The sequence below is a fragment of the Xyrauchen texanus genome, chromosome 13 (assembly GCF_025860055.1).
Source record: "Xyrauchen texanus isolate HMW12.3.18 chromosome 13, RBS_HiC_50CHRs, whole genome shotgun sequence".
NCBI lineage: Eukaryota > Metazoa > Chordata > Actinopteri > Cypriniformes > Catostomidae > Xyrauchen > Xyrauchen texanus.
In genome coordinates this window covers 24,129,498-24,154,999 of record NC_068288.1, presented here as the reverse complement: position 1 = coordinate 24,154,999, position 25,502 = coordinate 24,129,498, and the positions used below count along the sequence as shown (strand labels likewise).

The 25,502-nt window shown below is 40.4% G+C and overlaps 1 protein-coding gene across 11 annotated transcripts in view; it reads right to left on the bottom strand.

Moving 5' to 3' along the window:
* The window catches only part of LOC127654412 (disks large homolog 1), a 217,157-nt gene that overhangs the window by 33,210 nt on the left and 158,445 nt on the right, over positions 1 to 25,502 (bottom strand). For all 11 annotated transcript variants that reach the window (XM_052141586.1, XM_052141587.1, XM_052141590.1 and 8 more), the window contains 3 exons: positions 17,423 to 17,549; positions 12,154 to 12,310; positions 11,930 to 12,032 (listed from right to left, as the gene is read on the bottom strand). In XM_052141586.1, coding sequence (XP_051997546.1) covers positions 11,930 to 12,032; positions 12,154 to 12,310; positions 17,423 to 17,549 — 387 coding nt within the window. The remainder of the gene's footprint in view (positions 1 to 11,929; positions 12,033 to 12,153; positions 12,311 to 17,422; positions 17,550 to 25,502) is intronic.

Sequence of the window (25,502 nt, the reverse complement as noted above, 5' to 3'; positions counted from 1 at the left end):
AATCTCAGCACACTGTCCCCACAGGGAGCAGCCTGGACCCTGGTTGCACATGAGATCATTTTACTGGGCACACCTTTCGGCCCATCTCCAGCTTGCTGACTGAATACTGAGCAGATGAGTGTGTTGATCAGGTTTATGACTGGAATTTATTTTCAAGCAAGCAAAATTGCATCAGGAGTTGACAGCAATTGATTGAAATGCATTTTCACTTTGAAATACAATATATACATTTACATTTATACATTTATGAATTTGGCAGATGCTTTTATCCAAAGCGACTTACAGAGCCCTCATTACAGGGACAATCCCCCTGGAGCAACTTGGAGTTAAGTGCCTTGCTCAAGGACACAATGGTGGTGGCTGTGGGGTTCGAACCAGCATCCTTCTGATTACCAGATTACCAGTATTGTGCTTAGACCACTACACCACCACCACTTCCAATAAATAAAATAAGTGCTCTTGTTACTCAGAGCCTTGCAAACTGACACCTGCACTGTAACACAAGTTGACGATGACAGGAGAGCTATTTTGTTTAGAGCATGTGAGTGAAAAGTGAAAGCTTCATAGTGGTGACTCATCAACAACTATCAAGGGAAGGTGAGATACTAAGCCCTGGAAATGATGTCACGAAACAAGTTAAGAAAATGACAAGATCATATTTAAGCTCAAAAGAGATAAGAAACTATACTTTGCTTATAGTAAATGACGCCAATTTTAGGACCATTCAATTGGTTTGTATTATGACATTTTCATAACAATTAAGCTCATAATATACAAATAAAAGGAGAAAGATATATATATTGGTGCAAATATAAATGCTTCTATCTAGCAACCAGTCAGGAGCTGAAGAGCTCAGATGTAGAAATGCACTCTTCCATCTTTGCCCACCTCCGAGTCTATGCAGGGAGACGAAGAGAGCGGATTATGAAGCATTCTGCTAATGAAAGCCAAGCTGAAGGGTAGAGCTGCTCTGTGCTGGCCGTGAATGGAGGAGCGTGACAGGCACAGGAAGTCAGGGACAGGAGCCATGCTAGGACGACAGCTTTCACCAAACAGAGTGCAAGAAACATAAACACGCATATGCTTGCTAGGGGAGTGAGAGAAGCTCGGATCACACACATACAGAGTTTTTCGGGGGCTTAATTTAGACCTGCTTTTACTATCTCAAGCCAGAGCTCTATGAGTGTCATCCTTCCCTATTGGTATTCTAATAAACACCGAAGCTAGGCCCGCTGAGCTGAAGGAAAGGATTGCCAGACGGGACTCTACAACCCTGGGGTGGAGAGGCCAAGCTGTTCTAAATCACGACTACACCAACACACAGCAAACTGGGCATATTATCACTTCCATGTGCATTTTGCCATTTTTAAGTCAACATGCAATCTAAGTTGACCCTATTTACTGTACTTCTTTATGCTCATTCCTGGTGTTATTGTCAGGGTTCCCACACCATTTGACCAGATGTCAAATGTAATTTCTACAAGTAAATTTAACTAGAAACCTGAAAAATGTAAAGACAATTTTATGATTTTCCTTGACTTCTCAAGACCCTGAAATCATAATCACAAATATATTTGTTATATTTCCAGGTTTTCCATGACTATGTGTACCCTGTATTGTGCATGATTCATTGGTGTACATTATTAAAATAAATAAATACATAAATAAATAAAAATATATCTTGAATATCCTGTTCCCTTTACAAAAAGCTTCACTATGATCCTGCGCTTTGCTATGCGCTTTTGGGAACAATCCTGCATTGTGACCAGCTGTGAATATGTGTGTAACACGTCAATGAACATTGACCGGAATTTATAGCCTTGGCTGGTGAGATCATTAGATGCACCTGTGGCCAGGCTTTAAATAGACGCGTCACCAGCGTGTCGTCAGATCCGTTTTCTTCAGAGCAAACTGTGCTGTGTGTCTCACAAGCCTGTCAGAAACTTTCTTTCGTCTGCTAGGCTTTAGAATTAGTTAGGCAGTGCGCAGTGAACCTTTTCTCCTTTCCCTCTTTCTATATATATATATAAGAAAAAGGTGTAAAAATGTCGGAGAAGCAAAGCAAACGATGCGTATTTCCCTGTCAACGTTCTATGACTGTCAGGGACATGCATACATTTTGTTTTGTTTGTTTGGGGGAAGAGCATGCTGCTCTCTGGGGGCAGGGCGAGTGCCCGCATTGCGACATACTTTCGGGCGAAATGCTTCGCGCTCGCCTCGCATACTTCCGGGAGTCAGTGCCCACTCTTTCATAATGGGGCTCTCGCATATATTTGGCTGAGGAGCGAGAGACAGGTCTGTCCCTATCGCTCACTCTCTCCCCAGAGCCAGCTGATCCTTCTCGTAATCTGAAGCGCCCCCCGGCGCCTCTTCATTTCAGGAGGGGGGGGCGCTGAACCTCTGTACATTTCACGCATAATAATAAAGCGGCTGGGAAATTAATCGAGGTGGTTACTCGGGCTGTGGCCAGACTAAAGCTAGACTGGCCACGTGAACAAGAGGCCACCCGCCCAAACGCTCCAAACTATAAGACAGATTTCTGTCTGGTGGCCAAAAAAATTAAAAAATAATATAATAATAAAAAAGAAAAGAAAAAGGGAACGCTATATTAGTCCCTTCCTTTCTTTGATGACCTCCATGACGAGCTTTCTCACTCATGGAGGAACCCATTTACTTCCCGTGTTCACGTACCCTCGACGTCTTTATACTCGACTATCGTGGGTGCTGAGACACGGGGGTATTCAATGATGCCGCCGGTTGAAGAGACGCTTGCGGGCTCTCTCTCACCGGGTTCAGCATCATCACTCAAGAAACCCGCTCTCCCCACTAAGCCATGCAGGACTACCTCCATGCTAGTGCGGAGGGCTTATCTAGCGGCAGGTCAGGCTGGTGCTGCGCTGCAAACTATGGCCGTGTTACAGGTGTACCAGGCTAACCTACTGAAAGACCTGAGTGCAGGTGCAATGCTCAACGAAGAAGCCTTTTCTAAACTTCGTCGGGTCACAGATTTATCTGAGACTAGCCATTGGTCGGTCTATGTCCGCTTTAGTCAGCACGGAAAGGCATTTATGGCTTAACCTTTAGGGCATCAAGGATAAGGACAGAGTTTTCCCAATCGATGACCCGGTTTCACTTTCCAGTCTCTTCGGAGACGCCATGAATACGGTTATCTCCAGATTCCAGGAGGCGAAAAGCCACGAGGAAGCCTTCAGGCAGTTTTTTCCTCGCCGTACTCAGGGAGGCGGGGCCATCGGCCACCCAGTCCCGCCCGACTTTGCTAGGCAGAGCGTGGCGAGTCGTGCTCCCCCTCGTAAAGACTGGGGACAGGCTCGTCGCCCTCAGCAGCCCCCGAAGCAGGACCTCAGGGTCGTGATTTCTAAAAGAAAGAAACCCTGACAGTCTTGTACCACAGCCTTGTGGGGGTGGTTCCTCTCGGAACGGGGCACGTGTGCCATCCACTTTCTGAATTACATAGATGACTGGCTGATCTTAGCGCAGCTCCAAGAACTGGCAGTTTAGCACAGGGATATTGTCTTAGCTCATCTGGTTTCTCCGTGTCTGAGACTCAACGTCAAAGAGCGCTCTCTCTCCCACCCGGGGAATCACCTATCTGGGGGTTATATGGAATTCGATCACGATGCAGGCACAGTTGTCTCCTGCTCGTATCACGTCCATTCAGAACACCCTGAGCAAACTCAGGCTAGGTCAAGATTGTACTGTTCACCAGTATCAACAAATACTAGGTCTCATGGCGTCTGAGTCCGCGGTGATCCCTTTGGGCCTGCTCCATATGAGACTGTTTCAGCTGTGGCTAAAAGCCAGGGGATTTCATCCAAGGGCCAGTCCCCTAGGGCTAATAAGAGTTACGCACCACGTACTTCGTTCCCTTGCCATGTGGTTCAGACCCTGGTTTCTTACCTTGGGTCCCACTCTAGGTGCGTCTCGTCGTCACAGGCTGCTAACGACAGACGCCTCCCTGACGAGCTGGGTAGCGGTCTTAAGTGGTCGTCCAGCTCAAGGGGATGGGAGGGTAGTCAGCTCGGTTGTCACATGTCTCGAGATGATGGCGGTATTTCTGGCCCTGAAATACTTCCTCCAGAGGCTACAATGTCTTGGTGCGGGTGGGCAATACAGTGGTAGTCTCTTAAATAAACCATCAAGGAGGTCCACGTTCACGTCAGCTACATTTCTGGCATGTCAGATTCTCCTTGGGGCCCAGGGCAAGCCCCTGTCACTCAGGGCAGTTTATATCCCTGGATGTCCATATATGAACAGATTTAATGTCCAGACAGAAAATACCGACGGGTGAGTGGAAACTCCACCCCTAGGTAGTGGAACAAATCTGGGTGAGCTTTTACAGGGTAGAAGAGGACCTCTATGAACAGCACAATGTCTACTCTACTTCTCCCTCAGTCACCCAGCCACCCCTGGGTCTGGACGTGATGGCGCATACATGGCCCTGAATGCGTCTTTATGTGTTTTTCCTCTGCTCCCAGGAGTCTTGGCCAGAGTTTGCCAGCAAGGATCTTGCCTCTTACTGATAGCGCCGTGCTGGCCAAACAGGGTATGGTTTTCGGAGCTAATATCTCTCCTCGACGGCCCGCCTTGGGCGATTCCGAACAGGAGGGACCTTCTGTTTCATGCGCAGGGGACGATATTTCATCCCCAGCCCGAATTGTGGAAACTTCATGTTTGGCCCCTGAAGGGTACCAACTGAGGGACACAGGGCTGTCACCTGAGGTTATCGAGACCATTCTTAGTGCTAGGGCTCCCTCTACCAGAAGAATCTACACCAATAAATTGGGTGTCTTCGAAAAGTGGTGCAGTTCACATGGTGCAGATCCAGTTAACTGCCAAATTGTTTCAGTTCTGGACTTTCTGCAGGAAAAACTGTCAGCAGGCATATGCCCCGCTACTCTCAGGGTTTATGTGGCCGCCATTTCGGCTTGCCACGCCTTGATGGACGGGGTGCCTTTGGGGAGGCATCCTCTTCTCGCTCACTTCATTCGTGGAGCGATGCGACCGAGGCCTCATGTTAGGATCAGAACTCCTTCATGGGACTTAGCAATAGTCCTGGAGGGTCTGGTTGAGACCCCCTTTTGAACCTCTAGAGTCAGCGTCTGACAGAATTCTGACTCTCAAGATGGTTTTTCTCATGGCGATTACCTCTCTTAAGAGGATTGGGGATCTACAGGCTCTGTCTGTTTTGCCGGCCTGTTTAGAATTTGCCCCAGGTATGGCCAAAGCTATTCTGCATCCTCATCCTGACTACCTTCCTAAGGTGCCTTTTTCGACACTACGTCCTGTCACTCTGGAAGCCTTCTGCTCCCCGCCGTTTTTAATGCCGGAGCAGGAAAGACTTCATGGACTCTGTCCAGTCCGTGCCCTTCAGACTTATGTCCAATTCAGGGCAATTATTTGTCTGCTATGGGGGGCGGCCACTACCAAGCAGACTGTCACATTGGGTGAGGGATGCTATTGCCCTGGCCTATGAGGCTATGAAGCTTCGCCAGTAGGTGTCAGGGCTCACTCCACCAGAGGGGTCGCCTCCTCTAAACCCTTGGCTTCAGCAGGTTTGTGATGTGGCAGGCTGGTCCTCTCCGCACACATTCATCAGATTTTATAGTTTGGATATTCATGCTACTCCGGGCTCTTATGTCCTTGAGTCGACATCTCAAGCTCATGACTGAGACCCCTCGTGTTCTTGTGAGCACACTTCACAACCGTAGGGGTCCGGACAGCCCCAGTGCGGCGGCGTGGGTATTGCGTTCCCAAAAGCGCTTAGCAAAGCGCAGCATCATAGTGAAGCTTTTTGTAAAGGGAACATCTCGGGTTACATGTGTAACCCTTGTTCCCTGAAAAAAGCGGAACGAGATACTGCGCTTCTTTGCCGCACTGGGACGTCCCAGGACTGCTCTTCAGAAAAAGATATCCGATGACACGCTGGTGACGCGTCTATTTATAGCCTGGCCACAGGTGCATCTAATGATCTCACCAGCTGAGGCTATAAATTCCGGTCAATGTTCATTGACGTGTTACACACATATTCACAGCTGGTCACAATGCAGGATTGTTCCCAAAAGCGCTTAGCAAAGCGCAGCATCTAGTTCCGCTTTTTTCAGGGAACAAGGGTTACACATGTAACCCGAGACGTTTCGTTGGACATCTGTCAGATTACAGAAGTTGCCAACAGTGTTTCATATTGACTATAAAGACATGACATGGCTGGATTTTAAAGATTAAGATTAATCACAGAACACATTTTACAAGTATTCACAAAAATGTATGTCTAATTCATGACAGCAGATTTGGAAAGGTTTTCCAAGATCACTCTCTATCGGCTGCAAAACACAAAACACAGCGTTTCTATTGAATCCAACAGAACATCACTTCAACATCATTATTAAAGTCAGCCAAATATGAAATAGCTCTCTGCTGTGCCCAATTATGTACAAATAAACATTTGTAATATTCAAACCATGCTGCATTTGATCAAATCATTCGGCTAAAAGCTCAGCGATTTACAGTTTGCTTCTTAAGAGAGCTTCTCTCTGATAAAAGAGCTGTATGCAACTAGAGAAACCAATGAAGTGGAGATCTAGCACAATATTCCATGTGAGGGACCATTTACATTATAGTGTACAATTCCCCCCAAAAAACTAACAAATATGAATGTTGACAAAATAAATATAATTTGAAAGGTCTAAGTATTCAGCTTTAATATTTGATCACTGTTTCATGATTGGAATGTTCCAGCAACAGTTATACCATAATTTGTGAGTATCAGAGTACAACTGAAAACATGCAAAAGCACTGTGGGAATTCACACCTTCATTATGAAATATTGAGCCATATTTAAAACCAGCCCATCACACTCACACATTAAGTAAACATTCCATGGAAAGTTGGAAGTTAAAGGGATAGATCACCCAAAATGAAAATGATCTCATTATTTACTCACCCTCATGAAATCCCAGGTGTGTATGACTTACTTTCTTCACCAGAACACATTTAACAAAAACATTTTATTAAAAAAATTAATTAAAATAGAAAAATATGATAACTTTTAGTGTGAAAAAATATAAATATTTAAGAACTTTTTAACTATAATCCAATACTTAAGAGGGTGGAATCTAAGCGGTCTCTTGTGTGACGTATTTGCGTTGCCATGATACTAGGGCTGCCCCCAACCAAAGATTTTCCTAGTCACTAGTAGTCATTAGTTTAAGCCATTTGTCAACTAGTTGTCGCACATTTATGATATTAATTAGGGATGTCCCGATCCGATACCTAGATCGGTATCGCATCGATACTGACGTTTTTAGACGGATCGGGTATCGGTCCGACGAGCCCGACCCAAATCCGATACTCTGTGTTAGTCATGTTCGTTACGGTCAAGCTTAAAAAATGACATAAAAGAACTGTTAAAACACCATTAAAGCAGTTCATATGACTAGTGCATTTTATTCAAAGCCACTTGAAGCCACGTGATAGCTCTGTGAATTGCAATAGGCTGTGTTTAATAAGTAAACATATATGTTCTTGCACGCGCAGCTTCAGCGTGGTAGTGAATGGTGCTTTTACACACACGCAGCACGGCTATTTATAGCCTTCACCCGTGCACAATATTTGTGCGCTACAAACAAACATCTCAGATGTAGATGCTAAGCAGTTCGGTTCACTTATAATATGGACTTAGAAAGGCACTGGAGGTGCATTTAACCAGAATTTAATTAAGAAGCTGAATTAAACTGTGAATAAAAAGGGTGAGGGTTTAAAAGTTAAAGCTGTCACGGGAGACTCACGGAGAGGCAGAGATATGAACTCAGTAGCAGGGTTTATTGAGCAGAGGATTGAAACAGTGATGTAAATATTGTGAGTAAATTCAGTTAAGCAGAGTGGCAAACAGCAGGTAAGTAATATCCAGACAGTGTATAGATATGATGAAAGAGATAACTCAAAACAATTTTATGATACATGCATGCAGGCAATAATGAAGACACATGATTGACATAGTAGAAAGTTCTGGAGTCTCAGAAATATTATCGATGAGAACAGGCACAGAGTGAGAAAGTGAGTGTGTGTGTGTGTGAGAGAGAGAGAGAGAGAGAGAGAGAGAGAGAGAGTGTGTGTGTGTGTGTGTGTGTGTGTGTGCGTGCGAAAGCGGGGTATTTATTTATGCAGTCATTGATTAGCCACTAATGATATGCAGGTGCGTGTAATCAGAACTCAGGGAGTGCCAGTACGCTAGTTAATAATAAAGTGTTTCTTAAGCTATACATTTATATTGAAATAATGTGTAGTTAACAGTTTGTTTTTCTTTACATAGCCTATTAAAGAGTACACCCAATTATTTCCACACAATACTGTAAAGATATTATAAACTGATTATGTAAAAAAACAACACTGTATCGGATCGGGATCGGCCAATACTGAGATTTCCGATATCGGAATCGGATCGGAAGTGGAAAAAGTGGTATCGGGACATCCCTAATATTAATTTAATTACTTAACCCTCTGGGGTCGACGGACGCATCAGCGCGTCCTGCTGGATTTCTTCGTCATTACAGCGGAAACAACATAAAATACTCTGTCATTTTGGGGCATACAGATAAGTGTAAGACATCATTAGAGACTATAAAGGGTCTACTTTTATTTGTGTGCACTCACAATAACAACAAAGCCTTGTGCTTTTGTACAATAAGGGTTGAGCTTTCAGCAGTCTCTGTGTATGCGAGCATATTTCTGAAACACGTCACAAAAATGAACTGAAACTCTGCGAATACTTATCACACAAACATTAAACATTTGTCTAAAGAAAGCTTAAAATGTCTACTTTTAAATAAAACAATTGAAATTAAAAAAAAAAACATTCTCCTGCAATGTAATGTGTATGAAACAAAGCAATGTACAATTTCTCCTGGCTCAGATAATTATCCCTAATGTGATCACACCCATGGGCAGAGGGCATTATTCATACGGTAATGTGCTGAGGCGATCAATGCAAATGGTAAACGCCCCCAACTGTGCCTTAAAAACATCAAGTTCATTCACTTTTCCACATATTTGAAAGATAGCACAATACACAGGTGAGGAAATTCCTAGTTTAGTGACGAAGAGTTCACATTTTCCTCAGAAGAAGAGCGGGACTCCGATGAACGTCCGATCCAGCCAAGGATACAATTTCGGATGAGTAAGTAATTTAGGTTTACTTACATATTAGTTGACATGCTATTTTATATAAACATGTACATATTTTACTAGTGGGACTGTTTCCAGACATGCCAGCCAGGATTCAGAGTATTGAAATTTGAAATATGTCCTAATAAGCAAGTTTTAGTTACATGTAAATGTTGTTTCAGCTAAAGCACGTATTTAAATTGTATGCTGTATGATATAATATGGTATGTAATATGATATAAAAATAATATGAATGTTTAGATTGTGTTTTAACTAGTGTTTATGCTGCCTCATTATCATCAACAAAGCTTGTGCTTGCAATTATCTGTTTATGTGTAACATTTATAATTGTTTTTATATCTTCATTTGTGTAAGTAATTTTCTACCTGCGTGTTTAGACCAATACTTGCTGACAGTAAATGGAAAGGTGGCTAATTTATATATATATATATATATATATATATATCACAAAATCACAAAAGCAAGAATATTCACTGATCCCTCAGGCGATCCGATGTAATTGGATATTGTGATCACTATATATATATATAGTGAAGTAGGGAACCAAACAAATGTATTCACCCACATGATGTATTTTCCAAGACAACGAAATACCCAACCGGTAGAGAACGCAAAGATGAAGGTTCTTTGCCAGACACATGTTGCCCTTCAGAACTGTTGTAAAGCCATCTTTCAAAAGAACAACACACATTTTAATAGCACTTAATTTTTTTCCAGTTTCATTTGAATTATTTGTTAAAATAAATAAAAAATAAAGTTCAAAGTTTGAAATCAAGGTGTCTTGTTTTATTATGCTGGCTTAACCCTAACCCTGCTTAACGACAATTACCCCATAGTACCACCTAGCGTCCAACAATACTGGTGTTTGTCGGTTTGAACGTGAATAACTATCGCATGGAGCCGTGTTAACTATCATGTTTGTCCGTCACTGACTGTGTGACTTCTCCACTTCCTGTAGAGATTTTTTTCTGTGACCAACCGACCAATCAAAACTTGGTCGACCAAGACTCCTCATCGACTAACGTTTGTTTGACTATTAGAGGGCAGCCCTACATGATACAGAGGTAATCTCATGTTCTCCACTTGGTTGAGACATCCAGAATAAGCATATAAATGCAACATTTATATAGATCATTTGATACAGATCAAAATTATCCACATGGTGTCGTATGGATGATTTTTATGCTGATTATCTGTGATATTTGGAGCTTCAAAAGAGAAATCTCCATTCACTTGCATTAAAGGATTTTTTTCTTCAAATGAGTTCTGTTGAAGAATGAAAGTCATATACAGAGAATTTTAATTTTTGGGTGAACAATCCCTTTAAAACATCATTTAGCTTAGAGGTACATAGAGATATGGCTTCTTGACAGCATAATGAAAAACAACAGATCCTTACATAACCAAATTAAGTATATAAATGAAAAGGAAGACCCAGAAGTCTGGAAGCAATTAACATACACTGTAATTACAGTATTTTTGTCTTGTTTGCCAGTAAAAATATCAAAAAATCCTTAAGATAAGAGATAAGATAGAAAAGTCTTGTTTTCACAAAAAATCTTTGTTTAAAATAGGACCATACTATTTACTGATGGAAAACAAACCTAATTCAAAAGGAAAACAAGTTTGGTTTTCTTACCCCATTGGCAAGTATTATTTTCTTATTTTAAGCATAAACCTCACTAATGTATTAATATCTAACAGTTTTGCTTCTCAAGTAAATCTATCTTGTTTTAACAGTGATTTTGGTACTACAGGGCTAAAGGCCTCTCGGGGTAAAAGGCACTTTTGAATTTATTTTCTCACAAAACACTAAATATCAACACAAAAATATCAAAGCACTTTCCTAAACACCTGTTTGTCACTATGCTTTGCAAAATTGTCATGATCTATGAGGTCATCGCATGCAATGTCAACAGTTGCAAAGGTTGATTTTCAGGTAGTTTAATCTAATATTTAATCATTTTTAAAATGAAGCAAATTTTTGTAGAATTATGTAATTCCCTGAAATTATCACATTTATTTTGAGACAAAACAGTTATTTGTCATTTTCAGTTTTATTCAATGGGATTCAATCAAAAGTGTTTTAACCACTGTTCAGTAAGTAAAAGGACAGTTTTTGGGGTAAAAAGCACCCTTGTTGCAGGGACTAATGTTTTTCATAAGAGGGGACATAGATTTGTTGTGAAAATTGTTCAAAGTGGCCTCACATTGATCAATTTACGATGAAGATTTATTTGTTTATAGAATAATTGAAATATTATGAAATGCCTAATGTGATTCAAATTAACAGGAAATTTTCACTTTTTCTGAAGTGGTTAATTTGATTAAACATTATCTTAATTTGTTATTCAAAAAAGCATTTTGCTGTCTCAAAAGTATTTGCATTAGTTGATAAATCTTGCCCTAAAATTATTGCCCCTATATCTACACAATACTATAAACAGCCTAGGTTTACCTTTTTACCCCAGGTGTTGGGTAAAGGCCCTCTTGCCACCTCTTTATTAAAAATGTATTTTAATCAAAACAACCTTCGTTACTTTTCACACAAATTATGTTGCTCCATCAATATATTTTTTTAACTTGAAAAACAAATTTAAAAGGTGTGCCTTTTACCTGTTGTACCCTACATACTTTTATTGAAAAAAAAAAAGACAAAAATACAGATTAAGAATGTGAATGTAGATGCCATTTGTTTGAAATACTGGAAGAGAAATTGTGCACCCACCCTCTGGTCTGTACTGAGCCACGATGGTGACTGTCTGCCCAGCATTCTTTAATGCAGCAGCCGCCTGTTCATGAGTCGCACTGCGGAGGTCCACCCCGTTTACCTATAACACATACATTATCGATATCGACATGAACAAACACTGACAAATGCAAAACATATGCAAGTATTAAACAATGGTTATCAAACTAAATGGTTTATAGCAGCATTCAAAAATTGCTTACAGAGGTGATGCGGTCTCCTTTCCTCAGTTCTCCACACAGGTCTGCAGGCCCTCCTGCTAGGATGAAGGAGATGAAGATTCCCTCTCCATCCTCTCCTCCTACAATGTTAAAACCCAGTCCCGTGGACCCCCGATGCAGGACAATCTTCCTAGGCTCCCTACAAACCAAAACCAGCATTTAACATTTTATCAGAGCAAGCAAGTCAAGAAAACATGTCAATTATTTATATCCATTGACCGGATATATAGTTTAGTGTAACACAGATACACAGGGCGAAATTAAATGAGTAATACTTTGGGGCTTCCAACTGGAATAAGTGGGGAAGGAAAAAACTATAGGCTATGCACAGGGTTAAATTAAACTCAAAATTAAAGATAGATAGATAGATAGATAGATAGATAGATAGATAGATAGATAGATAGATAGATAGATAGATAGATAGATAGATAGATAGATAGATAGATAGATAGATAGATAGATAGATACTTACATTTAACTCTAAATTAAATAAAAAAATAGAAATATAGATAGAGACAGATAGAGACAGACAGACAGACAGATAGATAGATAGATAGACAAGCTTAAATTAAACTTGAAACAAAGGGTGTACCTACAGTTGCCTTGTACCATGCCCAAACACTCACATTGCACTTAACGTTCTGAACTTGAGCACACATATGTAATTACGATGCAACTTTTTGTTTTTGAAGAAAACAGGATGTAAAGCGCTCTCGCAGAGCACAATGGAGTCCATCATTGTAATGTTACTTTGTGGTCTATTTTGATTCATTTGGGGCATGGTGACACACAGCCCTCTCACATGCCTAATTGTTGACAGCATCGTACCAATGGAATTTATCCTTTTCGTCCGACAAGCTGCCAGATTTACAGAGTGCATCCGTACCTTCAGATACTGAACCCACAGTTTTTTCAGCTTGTCACGTTATTACTCTATGGTTCTTTGGTATCCACGAGCACGACGATAGTCGCATATTTTTTCAAATATCTCTGAGCTCACATTTTTTTTATCCAGTTGCTCCTGTATAATCTCATCTGCTCAAATTTCCAGTAAACACCGCACCTATGCTGTAGACCAAAGTGATCCCTTTGCCCAGTCGCATCATTGATGTCATGTTTTGAGTTCCAGTCTCGGTTAGCAATCACATTAGATGCGTACCATGCCTGGGCCAACTGAACCATGCCCGAGCAGGCCAAGGCACGGTTCAACGAACTGGACTTTAGGGGTCAAACGTGCTCGGGCACAATACAGATTGCCTAGTGTGAGTACACCCTAAATTAGATTTATAGAGATATAGAAACAGACAGATAGAAAAGACACAGACAGACAGATTGACTGAGTGACTGACTGAAGGACAGACAGACAGACGGACAGACAGACAAGCTGAAGAACACCATCACAACCATGAAGCATGGGGGTGGCAGCATCATGTTGTGGGGGTGTTTTGCTGAAAGAGGGACTGGTGCACTTCACAAAATAGATGGCATCATGAGGGATGAAAATTATGTGGATATATTGAAGCAACATCTCAAGAAATCAGCCAGGAAGTTAAAACTTGGTCGCAAATGGGTTTTCCAAATGGACAATTACCCCAATCATACCTCCAAAGTTGTGGCAAAATGGCTTAAGGACAACAAAGTCAAGGTATTGGAGTGGCCATCACAAAGCCCTGACCTCAATCCGATAAATTTGTGGGCAGAACTGAAAAGGCGTGTGCGAGAAAGGAGGTCTACAAACCTGAATAAGTTACACCAGTTCTGTCTGGAGGAATGGACCAAAATTCCAGCAACTTATTGTGAGAAGTTTGTGGAAGGCTACTCAAAACATTTGACCCAAGTTAAACAATTTAAAGGAAATGCTACCAAATACTAACAAAGTGTATGTAAACTTCTGACCCACTGGCAATGTGATGAAAGAAATAAAAGCTGAAATAAATAATTCTCTCTACTATTATTCTGACATTTTACATTCTTAAAATAAAATAGTGATCCTAACTGACCTAAGACAGGGAATGTTTTCTATGATTAAATGTTAGAAATTGTGAAAAACTGAGTTTAAATGTATTTGGCTACGGTCTATGTAAACATCTGACTTCAACTGTAGATAGAAAAGACAAAGACACACAGACAGATTGAAAAGACAGACGGATAGATAGATTGACAGACAGACAGACAGACAGACAGACAGAATGATGGAGTGACAGACAGACAAACAGATAGATAGAAAAGTCAGATAGATAGATTGATAGACAGACAGACAGATAGATAGAAAAGAGACAAAGATAGATAGATTGATAGACAGGCAGACTGAAGGTGAGACAGACCTATAGATGACAGATTTAAAAACATAGTTTTAAAACATCATTTTCCACATACAGTTGAGCTAACAACATCACTCTCCACATTAATTATTTGCCATGTCAGACATTTTTTTTTATTTTTAATCAAGAAAGATATGAAGACCAATTTCATTGACCATATCTCCATCTAGTGAACAGAAAATGAACTGCAATCCAGAGATGCAATATGCCCTGAAGCAGCATCTACATTTTTTTCAGGTGCATTACATTTGAACTAACACTATTTTAGTTATTTTTCTTCTTCTTCAACTTTTTAAAAATTAAATTTGAATATCTGTTTGGATCGAAAATAAGTTTTGTGAAACAGAACAGAATTAAAAGTGAGAGTATGTCTAGGGGTCTGTAGATGGCAGCACAGCCACGAGACAATGGCTCTTTTTTAAAAACGAAACCTCACTCAACACTGTTTAAGATGCATCATTTAAATTCTTTACACATTTTAAAACTACAAAGGTTTGGTAGAGCGTCTGAATACATTTACATTAATATTTCAGTAACAAAACAGTACTTTTAATACCTGTCCTTGCAGAATTAAAGTTTTAAAGGGATAGTTCACCCAATTCTCTCATGATTTACTCGCTCTCTTGTTCCAATCCCGTATGGCTTTCTTTTTTTTGTTGTTACGCTGTATGCAAGTCTCAGTCACTTTTCACTTTCATATCATCTTTTTCCATACAATGAATGTCAAGTCTTTCTGCCTAACATCTCCTTTTTTGTTCTGCCAAAGAAAGTCATACGAGTTTGGAACCACACGAGAATGACAACAGAATTTTAATTTTAGGTGAACTATCCCCTTTAATTTAAAGCATATCAGTTTTACTTAATTTGACCTTCCAGATTGGTTGGTCATATAGTAGTAGATTGTGATGAAAAAGGCTGTTTGTTTTTAGCATCAACATGACTTATTTGGTGACTTTTTAATCAGGAGGGATTCATTTCCTATTGGAAGAGGATTAAATATGGTAGAGCACACCAGTCAGTATGTGTGTGTCCCTATAGAAAGTCCGCATTCCTCCCCAGGCAAAATACATCCCGGTCCGACCAAAACCATCTGCACTGTCCGGCTCTCATAATACTGATCTCTTCTAATGGGCAGCTCTTACGAAATGAGAAAACAAATCAGGTGAATGAGGAGTTAACAGGCCACAGCACAGATGCTTTATCTTAAATGAAGTGGTCTCTTAAACAGCTCTCTGGAGGAATCAGACATTTAAAACTGTCAAATAAATACTGCAAATGACTTTCCATATGTTGCATTGTGTGAATGCCCTAAATCAGTGGTTCTCATTTGATTTGGCTTCAGGACCCAGATTTTACATTGTTCATAAAGTGGCAACCAAACACTACCACATTTGTAAAGTAAACCAAAATGTCCTTAAAATTAACAATACAATTCAGAAATATAACCATGATCTTCATAGACCCAACATGGCATAGGCTGAATAGGACAATCCGTTTCGGAGTCTGTTTTGTAATATGGACAGGAGGAGCAGACAGAACCATTATGCACAGATACAGTATGCACTAGAAACGGCGTTAACCTTGAGCATCTTGGGCCGGCTTCACCAGCTATACGTACGTTACAACTTAGCCTAGTTGTGGCATAAATGGACACTAGGTCACAATTTACACACTACTAAATATTTGAGCGTTGCACCATTAAAGTTAGATATAAAGTAACCCTACATATAAACTAAATATTTAAAAAGCAGACTCACTTAATGACATCAATGAGGCTTCAATACTTGACAAAAATGATGATGTTGGCATTTACACTCGTTTACATTTACGGGAGAAAACATTATGAAAAAAACGTACTTCTTCAGCATGAAATCGACCTAGCGGTGCTTTTTCCGGTGTACGCTGCCCAGTGTCAAGTTTCAACATATACAATATATATATATATAAGATATTTAAATGAATAAATGTCTGTTTTTTCAGCCTGTTGTGTAAGTAACTATTTATTTATTGTCCCTTATTCGTTTTAGATACAGTTGTTAAATATTGTTATTTACATATACTATTAATGAAATCTTGTTTTATTACATATCGTATTTCAATGAGGATATAATTTATTATATACTAACAGTTACGAGAGCAAACAAGGTTTGTACATCAACTGTAACAAGATCAAATTGAAATACATGGCTTTAACCCTTCTGTGTACAAATATGAAGGCTGCTTATAGGATAAATACAAGTAAACATCATAATATGTGACTACACATTACTTTACGGAGAGATTACGACCTACTAGTTAAGTCTTGCCATAAGAACAGGAGGTGCAACCAAATTAACCACTGACTTAGTTACAAAATAACAAGTAGTTACTAAGCCCTTAGTGTGAACTTTACGTCCCAACTTACATGAGAACTTACTTGTGCAACCCTTATCTCTTGGGTAGAGATATATAGTGTAATGTTTGATCCTCATAGGTGCTAGGAATAAACACCAAACTTATGGAGCTATCTTCACAAGGCTGCATGAAATGAAACTTCAATAGCTTTATCTGCCAATTTCAGGAGAGTGATACTGAGGAAAGAATTCTCAGAAAACAAGAAGCAGTTCCCGGAGGATTGTAAAATGATGGCTGCAAATCGAGCAAGTGATGAGAGTGTAGGAAATAAGAGAGCGTGAGGGCAAAGTATAGCTTCTGATAAGACTGTGTCATAGAGGCCACAATCATTTTAGAAACAGTTCAAGAGTACACGTCATGAGCTAGATCAACTTTCACTTGAAATAAAGGATCACTTCATAAGTGCTAATGAATAAGGGCAATTGTAACGCACAATGGAAACCTTGCAGATGGCCTCTGAACAAAAAAGCCACCAGAAATTATGGCAAAGGATGTCATGACTGTGAAGACAGAGAATTGGGGAGGCAATGGCTCACCTTGTGATCTCATCATCTCCCAGCATGCCTTTTGAGATAGGAGAGTAGCGGGATGGGGTGGCAGGGGTTAATGGCTCACTCAGATAGCTTTGGGTGTTGATATGGTTCTCCGTGTGCTGGGAATAGGCTGAAAAAACACACAAAGAAAACTCATTTGACATGTTCACAAAGGTCATGACCCAGAATCTCAATATGACTTCACAAGTCATATGAAATAATATGCAAGCGTTACATGCATATTCATTATGTAAAAGACCAAACTTGCTGATAAAATAAAATAAAACATACTCGGTTGAAAAGTTCTCCAAGTCAGAGCATTATATATACGATTTTAGTAGAACCCTTTACTGCGAGCACACAAGAGTTGTGCACCATTCAGAACTGAATTAAGAATGCCAATTCAAAGAAATTAATATATCCATTGTAAGAATTGTTTTAAATAATAAATAACTTTTCATTACAAAATAAAGCATGCTACCAAACACACAACATATTGGGTATTTCTAGAAACATTAAATGATACTAACACTCAAAGTTTAAAATGCCACCTATAGAAATTAACAAAAAAAATTGTCACTATATTTAATGAATAAATTAGAATTTTATGGAGCTTTTGAATGCTCTAATTTAATCTATATATTATGTTATTATATATAGTGTGTAAGGTATGGCGGAGGATCAGTGCCTTAACAGATTCCCGAACAAACAAGAACTTACTGTTAAAAACCCCCCCTAATTACTGAAATAGCGCCAACCAGCCTCCACAAGCACAATAAATGTATTGACAAAGAGACAATGAACTATTGACAGAGAACCGCATGTGACATCCGCATGCTCACCACGTGCTTATCGTGTGGACAGGAAGGGGGAAACTTTGAACGCAACAATGTGTGTGTGTCTGTTTTTCAGTTAAACACAGAACTGCATATTGCTAATGAAATACGTGTAATCCCTGTATGTTGTGTATTTCTGAGGTATATCAAACTCGTTAGAACTGTTTAGTTGTGTGTTTTTAAACTCTGAGGCCTCATATTTAATAGCCTCAGTGTATATTCCCTTATTAAGTGTACCAAACATACTTTTCTTGGTATCAAATTAAACCTTACAATTTGGCCTAGCTAAATTCGAATATAAGATCTTCAGTAGAATGATATTACGTTATGTTTTGCCATCTTTTGAGTCATTCAGCCCAAAATCTCTTACCGTCATAAACCCAGCCAGAAACATGCAAATGAGCATGTGACGAACAAAGGAATCATTCTCCTGCCCAGAGTAATGGAGGCCTTTACGACCTCCAAAGGAATGTTCAGAGAAGTGCTGACCCTCCCTTCATTCTCTTACTGAGAAAGAGAAATGAACCCTGTTAATCCTATATATATATTCTATATATCCATGTGATAAATATTGACATATATCTAGTGTGCCATCTCACATTTTCCCTTAAATGTGCTTGATCTATGTTTTCTTGCAAACTAATGGGTTAATGTTTCAGACTTTGCATACTATGGTTAACCAAAATCATATGTGTGGCATATTTGGTCTCTATAACTTGGTATTTTGAAGATCGAAATGACTGTGTACATGATATGTCGATAACAACAACATATTAGTATTAAAAGTATATTTCCTATTTTCTTTCTTGCACATGCAATGGGCAATTTTACAACAAAGAGCAATAAACCAAATTCCGCCTGGAACCCAAACCCTTCTCATTGGTCGAGCCAATGAGAGGTGGGACCTGTTTCCGAGGGTATAAAATTGCTACGCCCACTTCCTCTCATCTCTTATCTTACCAACTCTTATCCTCTTCAGCTGCTCTTAGCCTCTCTTGCTCTCTGAGCCTTGTGCTCTCTCACTCTCTCGCTGAATGATGCCAAACTAAAGGCCCCAAGGACTCCCAAGCGTGCGCCAGGCTACCTACGGCCTTGACTGCCCATTCACCAAGATCCTCTGACTCTCACTGGTTCTCTCTCTCATCAAGACAACATCAAAGATCAACTGGAGCCTCAACAAATTGCATCAGGACAGTTTATTTCAAATGGGACATGCAAGTATCAAACTTAGTCTCATTATTTGATACATTAAGTATCCTTAACCCCTTTCTAAAAGAGCGTGTCAGAACTAATATGATGGTTTGCTCAGGCTGTTGATCTGCTGAACTTCAAACAATGCTATAACTTCTTGCCTTCCTGTATTCTTCTTCAGCCCTCTTTCCCTTGGTAAACTGTATGAATGTATGTATATGTATGTTAGAGTAGTTTAAATGTTTAGTCTAGTTAATAAAGTCTTGTTCATGTCACATGTAAAGTTGTCTGTGTCTCAAGCTCATATCTAAAGTCACTAATCATAGATTTTGACTACTTGCTCTTAATACTTAGTAAGAAAGACATTTCCCTTGCCCGGAAATGTACATTTCTATTAATTAATTAATTAATTAATAACCAAAATTGAGTGTTCACGGGATGAACCGAGTATTTGGTTGTAATGTTAATGTAGCTACATCAAGTTAACCCGATTAACTGATCCAAATATTCATAATTGATTATAACAAGTTATGATTGATTATTAATATTTCATAGATCTGATTCAGCTTCCTAATGGTGGAAGAATATAGAGCTGATTAAGCTACATAATGGTGGAGAATGCGGGCATGATTAAACAAAGGTTATGAGCTTGAACCACTGTCAACCTAAAAGTGTGCATTGAATAATTCGGTCAGAATAGGACATGACATGCGAAAGCGGCATTTGCTTCACTAGTTGCTGGCTTGTTTGGATCTGCGGATAAGGTGATGGCTTGAATTGACATCTCTACTGTAATTGAAAGAGTCTTAACACATTTAAGCATATTTTCAAAAGTTATCAGTGTACGCAGTAATATGATTTTAGCGGAGAAACCCTAATTTCAGTATTAAAGTGTAAGTCTGTTTTGATGAAGGAATCTCAGCTCAGCGGCATGTAAACTGTACCAGAATTGATTGCTTAACCTGTTTCTGATGAAGAAATCTCAGTACAGAGTTATATAAATGTAGATTTGGGTGATGCTCCCCTTTTCACAGTATAAAGGCCTTACAAATTATAGTTAGATTGATGTCCTTCATCTAAACTTTATCTGTGCATCTAAAAGGCTTAGCTTCCTGGTGGTCAAAACTGTGTTTCACTCACTGAAACTCTGAAGTGCATTGGTTCCCATGACAACGACTTGTCACAGGAAGTGCTCACTCCAGATAGCACGTGTTTCCTTCCGACGCCATTTTGTAAACAAACCAGCCTAGATGGCTAAGCTAACCCAACTTAGCAGCCCCTTAGCTTAGGCTAAGCTAACTAATAGCTTCAACAGTTAGCTGCTAGCATAATTTACATGAAGCCTTTATCTACAGCTTGTGTGCATGCAGAGTGAAGTGATCTAAACCATTTTCCTTTAACCCCATTTCTGGTTTCTGAATTCTCACTTTCTCTTTCCTTAACTTTAATTCTTCTCATCTAACTTCACCTGCACCTTTCAGGTGCATCCCTTACTGAACGCTGTTCAGCTAAATTTGCAGTTACTTTGTTAATTAAATCTAAAAACTTAATTACATGTAAACTGTTTAGATAGAGAATAATTTTTATAGTTATTAGGAACTTTCAATGGCACGTTGACTAAACTTTATAGAGGGACAAACACATTGTGTGGTCTTGAACACATAACAGCTGTGACCAACTATAGAATGATGTCCAAAGCAAATCTAATTGTTAATCATAAGTGCTATTGATTATTCCCAATACAAGGTTATTCTGCTATTTTAATCACTTCTTCAAGTCTTTTTATTATTTTTACTAATAATAGAAGTCAGCTATTCATTTTCCCATTTAACCCTCTTGGTCTAGTGTGGTTTTATTTCCCCATAAAACTGCAAAAGTAACTAGACATACTTTTCTTCTCGATTGTGTGTTTATTTGCAACAAGTTGCTTAAATTTTATGAGCCAGCTACACTAGTAATCTAGGCGATTTCTATGGCATAATTTTGAGCAACACTAATAGACACAATCTAATAGGAAAGCTCTTTTCTTCCTCTTTCTTTCTCCTCTTCATGTGTTCAAAGATCAAGCCTGTTGTATGCTATCAGTAAGTGCTGATAAATAATTTGACCCAAAGAAACATCTTAAGTCATTTATTAAATCTAGGCTTACGCTCTTTTAGCAAAGCCACTCAGATCCACACAAATCTGAGCACCCTGCTATTTGCAGCTAAGATAGTAATAATCAGGAACACATTTCAATTGTTAACCACACCTAGCAAAACCTAGCTGTACATTATACACCTTGCTGTCTCACTTTGCCTTTAGCTCCAAATTCTGTTTGATCTTGCATTAGTCTCTTGCCCTTACTCTCACCAGAAGTGTGCCAAAATGTTGCAGATGCTCAGCCTAACTGCCCAGATGGCAGGCCAAAAGGACTGGCTAGGTGTTTTGAGGAACACCCTTTTATCCATGGCTGCTGGCGACCTTCAGCAACACGAACAAAAAGCAACTGGAAAGCGAGGGAAAAGAACTAATGACAGGCGACTCAAACCAGAGGTATGAGCACAAATATCTGACTGAGGTTATCGTCCTGGCCCACAACCTCACAGGTTTGAAACAGGAGGTAAACAACCTCAAGCGCCAGATCACTGAGTCCCAAGCGGAGCTGACACATGCTAAAAACCGCATAGACCAGCTAGAGATGGAGGCTCAGGACAGACACTAAGGACCCTGGCAGAAGGGAGTCACAGGAGGTAATCCACAGACTTCAAGCGGCTCTGACAGCTGCTAAACAACAAGAGCAGCTGGAAAAGACAGCCAGAGAGCACCTGGAAAAGGTACTCTTTCACAAAGATTCAATGTTAAAAACAGCAAATTCTGAACTCTTGGACAAAGATGCCAGAATCATGGCCTGTGAAGGTCAACTGAATGTGTCCAGAGCTGAAGTTAAAGTGCTGACTCAGCAGCTGGACAACACCAAAGATGAACTTGACATGGTCCAACGAGAACTGAGACACTCTTACCTGCTGCAAAAGGAACCACAGCAGGAGAGACATCTCACTCCCCACTTGCAATCAGCAGAGAAACCTCCCCAGCCAAGCACAGATTTACAAAGGGGAGACAAACCCCTCTGCTTAACACGTCATCGGACAGTTTCCTTAAAGCTTCTGCAGCGCGGAAGGAAAAGGATTGATTCAGGCGAATCTTGAAGCGACACGTGTAGCGACACTCAAAGACCTCAACCGAATGGCCAGACATATCCCTGCATTTACACCAGAGCTTGCAGGAGACCACGGCGTCCACGCTTACCTGCGAGACATTGACTTTCACCTGCAGTCTTTGATGAGTGTGAACCATCAAGATAGACTCCATCTGATCTGGATCACGTCCAGCCCAGAGTTGCGGCGCTTTCTGGCTCGACAGCCAGAAAACATCCAGTCTAACTACCAGCAGCTGAAACAAGCCATCATAAGGGAATTCTCAGAGTCTAACAACGGACTGATCGCTGCCCTAGACACCAAACAGGGTCGGCATGAAACTCCCTATGTTTACTACCACAGACTCAGGCGAGCTTACTCGAGCTCGCAACATACCTGGGATGGAGGAGGACACCAGCTTCAAGAGCCTTTTCCTCCGAAACCTCCATCCTATGGTAAGTCACCATTTAGGCATTATGGCCTGCCCCCACACAATGCCTATCCAACAACTGCGTGACCTGACACAGAAGGCCTTTAACAAACACAAGGCCTCACCCAGCAAACACCACAGGGCGTCCCACAGCAGTCTACAACAACATCCTCCTGTACACCTTTCAAACAGGTGCCAAACAGAGGCTGCACAAAGACAGCTAGAAGCGCCTGTTACTGAGTTACAAGAGCTGCTAGCACTAGCAAAAGAGCTCCTGGAACAGAACTCCCCTGAGGAGTACTGGGAAGAACAAACCTCTGACTCTTGCCCAACACCACTCAGGCAAGCTCAAGTCAGCACTGCTGCCAGAGCAGAGTAACACTGCAGACTTCAGACACCTGGTGACTGGGTGCCGAACCAAGGGCTGAACGGCCACCTGCTGCCCTTTTGCTACCAGTACTAGGTCAGTCTGAAACTCGCTCCACACTACACAATGCCCATAACCACTCCCTGCAGCCACAAACAAGCACCTGCCTCAAACGAACTGACTTCATAATGACAGGTGACACACTGTCAAGGCACCTGCTGCCTCTGCACCTGCTGCAGAGACCTGGATGTGGCTACTGTCTACATCACCCACCGTGGAACAACTACCTGCTACAAAACCCTCATGATTCACCTGCCATCCGCCATTGTGATGATTGTAGATCCGATGATGTCTCCAACAGGGACACCACCTGGCTGAAAAAGGGGACTGTAAGGTATGGCGGAGGATCAGTGCCTTAACAGATTCCCGAACAAACAAGAACTTACTGTTAAAACCCCCTAATTACTGAAATAAGCCAACCAGCCTCCACAAGCACAATAAATGTATTGACAAAGAGACAATGAACTATTGACAGAGAACCGCATGTGACATCCGCATGCTCACCACGTGCTTATCGTGTGGACAGGAAGGGAAACTTTGAGCGTAACAATGTGTGTGTGTGTGTGTTTTCAGTTAAACACAGAACTGCATATTGCTAATGAAATACGTGTAATCCCTGTATGTTGTGTATTTCTGAGGTATATCAAACTCGTTAGAACTGTTTAGTTGTGTGTTTTTAAACTCTGAGGCCTCATATTTAATAGCCTCAGTGTATATTCCCTTATTAAGTGTACCAAACATACTTTTCTTGGTATCAAATTAAACCTTACAATTTGGCCTAGCTAAATTCGAATATAAGATCTTCAGTAGAATGATATTACGTTATGTTTTGCCATCTTTTGAGTCATTCAGCCCAAAATCTCTTACCGTCATAAACCCAGCCAGAAACATGCAAATGAGCCGTGGTCGGAACAAAGGAATCATTCTCCTGCCCAGAGTAATGGAGGCCTTTACGACCTCCAAAGGAATGTTCAGAGAAGTGCTGACCCTCCCTTCATTCTCTTACTGAGAAAGAGAAATGAACCCTGTTAATCCTATATATATATTCTATATATCCATGTGATAAATATTGACATATATCTAGTGTGCCATCTCACATTTTCCCTTAAATGTGCTTGATCTATGTTTTCTTGCAAACTAATGGGTTAATGTTTCAGACTTTGCATACTATGGTTAACCAAAATCATATGTGTGGCATATTTGGTCTCTATAACTTGGTATTTTGAAGATCGAAATGACTGTGTACATGATATGTCGATAACAACAACATATTAGTATTAAAAGTATATTTCCTATTTTCTTTCTTGCACATGCAATGGGCAATTTTACAACAAAGAGCAATAAACCAAATTCCCGCCTGGAACCCAAACCCTTCTCATTGGTCGAGCCAATGAGAGGTGGGACCTGTTTCCGAGGGTATAAAATTGCTACGCCCACTTCCTCTTATCTCTTATCTTACCAACTCTTATCCTCTTCGCTGCTCTTAGCCTCTCTTGCTCTCTGAGCCTTGTGCTCTCTCACTCTCTCGCTGAATGATGCCAAACTAAAGGCCCCAAGGACTCCCAAGCGTGCGCCAGGCTACCTACGGCCTTGACTGCCCATTCACCAAGATCCTCTGACTCTCACTGGTTCTCTCTCTCATCAAGACAACATCAAAGATCAACTGGAGCCTCAACAAATTGCATCAGGACAGTTTATTTCAAATGGGACATGCAAGTATCAAACTTAGTCTCATTATTTGATACATTAAGTATCCTTAACCCCTTTCTAAAAAGGGCGTGTCAGAACTAATATGATGGTTTGCTCAGGCTGTTGATCTGCTGAACTTCAAACAATGCTATAACTTCTTGCCTTCCTGTATTCTTCTTCAGCCCTCTTTCCCTTGGTAAACTGTATGAATGTATGTATATGTATGTTAGAGTAGTTTAAATGTTTAGTCTAGTTAATAAAGTCTTGTTCATGTCACATGTAAAGTTGTCTGTGTCTCAAGCTCATATCTAAAGTCACTAATCATAGATTTTGA